General features: G+C 35.0%; 1 protein-coding gene across 1 annotated transcript; it reads right to left on the reverse strand.

The window, feature by feature from the left end:
* Window positions 1–4,594: 4,594 nt before the first annotated feature.
* Window positions 4,595–8,150, reverse strand: LOC149541472 (protein XRI1-like). Its single transcript, XM_089796722.1, has 8 exons — window positions 7,951–8,150; window positions 7,657–7,767; window positions 7,323–7,465; window positions 6,757–6,838; window positions 6,552–6,636; window positions 6,335–6,369; window positions 6,160–6,234; window positions 4,595–5,827 (listed from the first exon to the last, which is right to left on the reverse strand). The coding sequence occupies exons 1-8, from the start codon at window positions 8,021–8,023 to the stop codon at window positions 5,511–5,513; spliced, it is 921 nt and encodes a 306-aa protein (XP_089652848.1). The 5' UTR covers window positions 8,024–8,150; the 3' UTR covers window positions 4,595–5,510.
* Between the last annotated feature and the right edge of the window lie 561 nt (window positions 8,151–8,711).

Consider the following 8,711-nt stretch of genomic DNA (forward strand, 5'->3'; position numbering starts at 1 on the left):
GGAGGTACAGGACTTTAGTTGGTTGGATATACAGACTTAGACTATGTAGGGGACCTTGATTCTCGCAAGTCTACTTCAGGTTACATATTTCACCTTGGTTCCCACCCTATTTGTTGGCAGAGTAAGAAGAAAAATAATGTTACTCTTTATTCCATAGAGGTTGAGTGTCGAGGAGCTATCAATGCATTTACAAAGGCTCTTTGGTTATAGCACATCGGAGTTTAGATTTGATCTACCTAAACCTATAGTCATACATTGTGACAATTAGAGTGCTATTGAGATCTCTAAGCATCCACTTCAACATTAGTAGTCCAAGAACATCGAGGTTCATATGCACTACATTAGAGAGTTGATACACGAGTAGATCATTGCACTACAATATTGTCCTATAGCAAAGTAGGTCACCTATATCTTCACCAAACCCTTCACTAAGGTCAAGTATACTCATTTGCGAGATCTCTGGGGGGTGCAAGATGTTGCAGCAAGGGGAGTGCCTTGAATTCTCTCTTCTTTCTTTTGGGAGGGATCTTTTTCTCATCTGAGGTCTTCTCTCTCATCTTCTTTATTGTACTAATCTCTCTTTTTGGAGGAGGGTTTTTCCCATGAAGTTTTCCCTCTTTCTCTGCTTTATGAGAGATTGCATTGCATCTTTGTATGTAGTGATTTTATTTTGTACATGGGTACCTAACATGGTCTCATAGCTAGGACCCATCATGCATTTGTGAGCTTAAGTGCATTCCCCTAAGTTGCACTTAAGGGGAGGTGTTGGTGTAAATAAGTATTTACTATTTACACTTTACTTAATTTTACTTAGGTTAATGCATTATTTTATTATTTTCTTAGGTTGACACTTAGGAGTTTGCGTACCTTTATGAGTTGTCATGTTGACAACACAGAAGTGCGCAACTCTAATTCAACACATGGTGTCTACAACATTATTTTTCATGCTACACCTTTTTAGGCTTATCCTCTCATCATCACACTTTCTCTTGTGCTAAATGGAGGATAACCCACACCTAGTGGACATGTGCCTGGTTATAAGACTTATCATGTTGCTAACTCCTAGGCATTCTAGATGCATCTTAGAGGCCTTTATATACAGACACTCCTAGTATACTTGTATATTGAATTGAATACTATACAGTTATTCTGATCATACTCTAGTCTATTTTGTGCTTGTGTTTGAGTTCCTTGGTCTTGGGTGAATTTTTCACTAAGGAAAATTCTTAAACTATGATATGTGTTGTTTTAGTGTTGCAAATTGTACACCTTGGCTAAGGTGTCCAATTTGACACATACTTAGCACTCATTTTAGTGTGTGCTTCATTTTAGCATGCATTTTGGGACTTTATTATACATTTAGTCATTAGATTATTAAATATGAGCCCTTTCTTGATCAAATATTTATATGGACCCTTAGTTATATGTGTGCCCATTTGATTATTCCATCCATTTAATCATGACTTACAACAAAGGCCCTATTTTATCATGTGTGGCCTTTGTATATTATTTTGTATTAAACCTTGATTTTGCACATAGTTTGGGCATCCCCATACCAAATTACATCGTAACCAAAATTTGATCATTTTACTAATTGTAATGGTGTGACTTGGGTTTTGGTCAACCTAAGAGCCACCCCTAACCCTAAGAATTGGGTATAAATTTGACTCATGCAATGGCCTTTTGACTTCAGTAGGATCCCCAAGTCCCATGTTGTCCTTTCTTAAGTTATGCACCTTGAAATGGATGTAAAGTGCACACACATTATAGGACATTCATGCTATGTTTTGAAATCCCAAGCTTGTAGCTTGGGCAATCCAAGCCATAGTGTGTGCACCCTATTGTGCACATGCACTATAGTGTGTGTATGTGTGTGCGCATTCACGTACTATGGCTTGGATGGGATAAAAATAAAGTGGCATTGTTTTAGTTCCCTATTTTTGTGCACTTATCCAAAGATGAATCATTTTAATATAGACATTCTTACATGTTACCATATAAATAATAGCATAAAAAATTTCATATGAGATTTAAATATCTTCACTCCTTTTAAATGTGCATACAATGGTGAGAAATGCTACTATGTATAGATCACTCACCAAATCATATTGTGCATTTGAATACAAAACCACCTTGAAATACATCTGATTAGCATGATCCAAAATGATGAAGGGGTGTTAATGCAATATAAAGGTAAAGGGGGGATTTGGGTATTCCTTACTGAAAAAAATGTAATTATGATATGTAAAGGATAAAAGCAATGTATATGTGATGTATAAAATTAAGCGCAAGAGGAATTTAGGAGGAATGAAGTCACCTTGAAAATAAGTAGAGGAGGATTGACCATCAAATTAGGTGTTGATTGTCGTGAAGCTGTTGGATTTAGGTATAGCTTTGGATCTAGAACTTTGGTGTTTGTAACTTTTGTCTATGAAAATATCAAATTGAAAGGATAGTGTCAAAAAAGCTAACCTAGTCCATAAAAGTTGACCTAGTCCTTTTGACTCCAAAACTAGTGAAATTTTTAGAGGACCTAAAATTGGTTATGATATTCCTAAATTTAGATTGGAAACTTCCATCATTGTTCCTATACACTAAAAGAAAGGGGAGAATATTGTGGAAAGAGGCTTTCCTTAGTCAAGACTTCATATGAGAAATAACCTTGAAATTGAATTAAATTACACAAGAAATGATGAAATATAAGCTAGATCTGAAACATAAGTCACCTTATACCTCAATGATGCAATGCATTCTTTGGAGATGATGACAAGTATTGATGCAAAACCTTGGACTATGCAAAAACCCAATAAGAAATCATGAAACCAAACTGTTGAATGATATATGTTGTAGTTTTCCACAATGTTGGATTGGGGAAGAAAGAGAAGAAGAAGTCTTGATGGATGAATGCAAATCTTCTCCCTTGATTGCAAACTCCTTTGTTTGTTCTCCAATGGGGAAATCTTGGATATAGATCTACAGAAGGATATGTCTTGAATGCATGATGGAAATGATGAAATGAAGACTTCAAATGTTTGATGGCTTTCTTGCATTTGTATGTTTGATGGGTTTAAATGCTCAATGATGGATGCCTTATCTAATGGATCCCTTCTTGCACTTGAATGCACAATAGTTTGCTTGCTCACATGAAGACAGTTTGTGCAATAATGGATGAATCTTGGGTGTGAAAAAGAGAGGGAGAGGTCTCCTTTTATTCACATTTTGGGGCTCAAATTTCATAAGGTCAACCCCAATTAAAGATTTGAAAGATAAACCTATGCATAAAGCCCGAAGCTCAATAAAATGCAAATTCCTATAATGACAAGGCCGAATTAGTCAACCAAGTCTCGACATACTTTTAAAAGAACTTCTTAAGACCTAGGGGAGTGTTCCAAAAAGAGGTGATTAAAATCCCAATATGCCAAGAAATCAAGACAAATCTTGAAATCCAAAGACACGTAAAGAGGACCTAGGTGGAAGATGAATTATATAATAGGATGAAAAATGGGGAATCATGCATAGAAGTTATGAGTCATTTAAAAAATTTGAACAAAAAATATTGATTTGAAGGATGCATAAGTGCTAGAAGGAAGTGAAATCAATGTGGAAACCCATACCTACTATAATAGAGCTAAAAATGAACACCTAATAAAAATATTTACTTTTCTAGATGATACAATATATTCATATACATATACACATATGCATATATATACATATAGACATAACCATATGTATATACATAAATATAAATACACACACACATATTCTTAATTGACTAATTCATTAAAAAACACTTATAATCTAATCTTAATTCTTAATGAATCATATATCATTAACAACTACTCATTGTCTTTAAAGAAAATCGACAAATACCACCCATAATTATAAAATAGACTTAAATGTTATTTTTAGTGAAAATGTTGCCATCATCACCTATTTATTTATATAATTTTCCACCGATAATTATAAAATAGACTCAAATGTCATTTTAAGTGAAAACGTTGCCATTAAGTTACCTATTTCTTATATAATTTTCAACTCAAACTAAATATTTAATTTATTTTTTATTAATATGAAATTGTATACTTTTACTTACGTAATGGAATAGAAAGATTCAATTAATTGCCATCCTCTGAAAAGAAGCATCCATTACACAAATTACGCGTTTACATGAACATTGAAAAGCTTTGAAATTTAAAGCCATGGATAAATGTAATCCAGAAACGCACATTACTTAGAGATTGACAGAGACCTTTCACCTCCCTTTGACCCATTTCTGTCCAGAGACTCACTCGATTACTTTCTACTTTACATTCCACTATTATACCTTTTACCAGTGTGTATATTCTGTTCTCATTACCCCCACTTGAACGGTCCATTTGTTGCCTCTGCAACATGGCTAGCATTGACTTTGTAGATTCTTTTGTATTTTTTCCAACCTACAACGTAGAAATATGGCAGAAGAAATATCCAATGGCAGTTGAAGTAAGCCCACAAAATATATTTTTATTATTCATGATGCAGACTGACAAAATAAAAACTTTCGGTTAAACTGAATCATGAGGTTCAGCTATGGAACACAGCCAGAAAGATGTAATACAACTCTCTTCATTATGTATATTATTATCAACCTGTGATACAAAACATGAAATTTCATGAAATCCCAATAAAATACATTCCAAACCAATATTGCCCAATTCTCCTAATCCAGGCAAATCTCAAATCCAGTTCAGATAAAAAGAATATATACATATATGTACATACTACAAACAAGTTTACTACCCTCCTCTTTTGTGAGGCCTCTAAGTTCTACTTTGTTGCAGTTTGTGATCTCTAAGATCTCATTTGTGTCCTCAATTTGCATCCTCAACCTCTAAATTAATCGAAATTGACACATGCATTCATTAAAACAAACTCCTTATTTGTAAGACCTTTTAAAGTCTACCATTGTTAGTGTCTATTTCGGTGGTTTTCGATGCATATCAAGACTTTGGGAGAACATTTACAACATGTTTAGCTTAGTGCCTATTTCAGACATGGGTAGAACATCTACCCATGTTTAACTTATTTAGAATGTATCAAGTGCTTCTGGATAAACTGACTTTTCAGATTGTACTCAACAATCCATCATCAGAAAGAGAAAGAGTGAAGATTTGAATTGCAAACAAAGGTTTATGTGGGTGGGGTTGTTAGGGGGAAGGAGGCGAGATGATAGACACAGAATGCGAGGTCTAAGGTGCAAGAGGGGGGTGAACAATCCATCATCAGAAAGAGAGAGTGAAGATTTGAATTGCGACAAATTCTTATGTGGTTGGGGGTGTTAGGGGGAAGGGGGCAAGACGATAGACACGTAACGCGAGTAGCAAAGGGCGAGGTGGAAGGACGAGAGTAGATAGCAAAATAAAAAACCAAGATATACATGGGTTGTGGACACTTGGCAAGTGTACCTTGGGTGCAATGCAGATCCTCATCCTATACATGGGTTGTTCATGCACATGATGATGCACAACTCAGCCTTTTGTCCTCATAATTGTAATGGTTCCTTTGCCCTGAGTGTGTATTTTAGTGAGAGCAACAACAGCCTTTCCAGAGAGCCCTGATCCCGTTGAAGCAGCAGATGTAGTTTTGGCATAGTCTCCTACAGGATGTTGAATGGGTCTTTTTGGAGGCATCAAAATTCTCTTGTTTATGTCATTGAGTGTCACATCTCCTTCAACCCCACTGGGCTTTAGCACAGCAAATGGATATGCCAGAACTGGGGTAGCTAACTTGTCCTTCTTCTTAGCAGCTCTAAGAGGATCAGTATTGATTTTCTTCACACCCACACCTAATAACACATTAACAAACCCATCTTAATGTTATGATCATCAAAAAGTTAATGATAACAGATTTTCACAAACTATGATATTATATTCATGCTTCTGGGTAAGATTGTGTGTGAGTTTATAATCATGTTTCAGTCATACTCAACGATTCTGATCATACTCAATGATCGACATTCTTAGCTCTCTGATCCCGATGATGGATCATTGAGTATGATCTGAAACATCAATGCTTATAAACTCACACACAATCTTACCCAGAAGCATGAATATAACATAAAAAAAAATTTGCTCATTGAAAACAGACAGATTAAATCATCAGGGAAGCTTAATTTACCCTCAAGTGAAGGTCTGTTGATTGAAGGTTTTTCTTCAAACTGCTGTAATTCAGGTTTCACTGGAACCTTGTTTTCTACAATGCAAAAACCATACTATGAAATGACTAGAACAGTCTGAAAAACAAAGACTAGAATGGTACTATCATAATGGCCATTAATATTGATTTTGTTTACCTTGTTGGTTAAAAAATGGAGGTGGTGAGATGTTCCTGTTCCATTCAGACAGATAACTAGTTGTTAAATTTCATCAAAGGCCCCAAATATTTCTTAAATAAAACTCGCTAATCCTTTTGCACTCAAACTATAATTGCAGCTCTTACATGGATCTAGCAACATGGAGACAACAAGAAGCAACAAAAGAACCCTCTATATACACATTTACTTTACTTACATGTGTCCATCTATTTTTAATTCTAGACCTTGTTGCTCAGGGTAGTTTTCCTGGCTAAACTTCTTGGGGCAAAGAATCTGATCATCTGCCAAACAAAAAAATTCAAATTTTCATCATTCAATTATGAAAGAATCCAACTTTCTGGACAAGATGGATCTCTACAGTGATATTCTGACAATAACTAACTTTGATACTGTTGTATTACCAGAGAACCACAAGGAACTTCCTGTTGATTCTGGAAGTTGTATGCTCTCACATATACTTCTCAAGTCATACCCTGAACAACTCTGCATCAATCAGATTGTTTATTTGGGTCAGTAAAAAACACATAGTTTGTTTTACTCTGAAAAGTTTCTTTTACCATTCATGTCCTTCACTTTTTCTTGGACCATTTTCTCACCATCACTTTCAATGTTAGCTCCTAACTATTTTATAAAGATGTAACCAGTTAAATGTATTGATTTTCTATAACAGTAGTAATTATTGTTGTTGTTTCTGGTTTGAATTGTGCATAACCTTTGTATCAACATTTCGGACCACAATTTGTGATTCATCGCTGGGATGATAGAAGGCTCATGGATAAGAAAGATGATAGATTGCAGAATGCAATCCAAAAAATATCTAAATAAATCAGAAACAACAACAATAACTACGAACAAAATGAAATACAGAATCCTTATATAAACTGATGCACCATTTATCCTTATCATACAGGGACCCTCTGCAATGCTTATTACTAGAAAAGAAACAGTTTTGGAATTTAATCTTTACCCTCATAGATTCATAATCATAATTTCCATAATGAGAAGCCTCATCTCCTGGGAACAGAAGCATCCGTCTTCTTTTACATATAGGGCTTTCTTCACAAAAGTCTCTATAACAAGTTGAAGCAGCTGCTGAAATATCAGTTATTCCTGCAAACAAAGATGTTTTAAGTCTAAAAGATGAATTCTTTGAGCTCCAAGAAAGATCTTGTAGTGAGAAAATATCAAGAACATTTACTATAACATAAATACTTCAAAACAGAAACTATTTTCTATATATCCATACATTTACTAGTAGCAAAATCATATAAATTGTCTATTGGGAGTGTGTATTGACTGACCTTCATTGTATAGAGATAATGCTGATAACTGAGGCTGCTGAATTATCTGTGATGAAGGTGTGGAGGCAAGTAAACTGTGCTCCCATTCATCCCACACTGACTGAGGTATAGCTGAGCATGAATTCACACGACAAATCATCAGAAAAGACTCAAAAAAGATTGAACGATACTGAATCATATAACAACAAACCCCAAGTGCAATGGATCACCGATGATCTGAAACGTTGATGCTAAAAAAATATACACAATCAAATGGAGAAACAAAATTTCATAACAAACACCAAGTCAACTAACCCATGGGAAAATCTGAATCAAGCCTAAAATTTTCATAGTCCCAGTTCCACAGGTTGCTCTGATTTGCTGCCATTTACACTAGTACTGATTCATACGAATGGAATGAGTCATGGTTTTTATGCCAAAAAAAAGTGTTTTTAGGCATGCAAAGCTGCTGAGCACTGATTGGGAAGAAGCATTTTCCTTTGAAGATCCCAAGAATGCACCCACTACATCATTTCAATTTCCACATCCCATGTTTAATAGTGTTACATCACATCAATTGTCCATCTTGCTAAACAAATCTACAACACCCACTAAGTATCAATGATAAGATCCAAACTTTTAACATCAACACTCCACACAATATTACCTCTGTTATCTGGACTAATGAATTCCTCAAAAGTACACGTAAAAATCCACTACCAAGATTCAACTTCTAACATCAATTCTATCCTTACATCACCTCATCCCCCCTAATTGGATTGTTTAAAATCACTTGCCTGCATTGGGTATTCTTGTAAATGGATTTGGTATGCAATAAATTATGATTTGTCGAAGATAAAGATAAAGATTCAACTTTTAACATTAACTCTGTCCTATATCACCTCGCCTCCTCTAATTGGACTGATTATTAAGTGCTAAACTTGTATTGGGTATTGTTGTAAGTGGATTTGGTATGAAAGGATCATGATTTTGTCCATGATAACTACACAAGCTTGGAGGTCAAAGGAGTAGTTCAGGGCATAAGATATGATTCCATACGAATTGGAGTTGAAAAC

Source organism: Cupressus sempervirens, chromosome 8 (assembly GCF_028749045.1).
Source record: "Cupressus sempervirens isolate cs-2001-9-10 chromosome 8, ASM2874904v1, whole genome shotgun sequence".
NCBI classification, from domain to species: domain Eukaryota; kingdom Viridiplantae; phylum Streptophyta; class Pinopsida; order Cupressales; family Cupressaceae; genus Cupressus; species Cupressus sempervirens.

Bases quoted from the DNA above. Each gene is read 5' to 3' on its own strand.
- LOC149541472 (XM_089796722.1), bottom strand. From the start codon at position 8,023: ATGGCAGCAAATCAGAGCAACCTGTGGAACTGGGACTATGAAAATTTT. The intron at 6,235-6,334 runs GTAAACAAAATC...TTTGCATTGTAG, and splicing joins TCCATTTTTTAACCAACAAG to AAAACAAGGTTCCAGTGAAA. The intron at 5,828-6,159 runs GTAAATTAAGCT...ATGTGTTATTAG, and splicing joins CAACAGACCTTCACTTGAGG to GTGTGGGTGTGAAGAAAATC.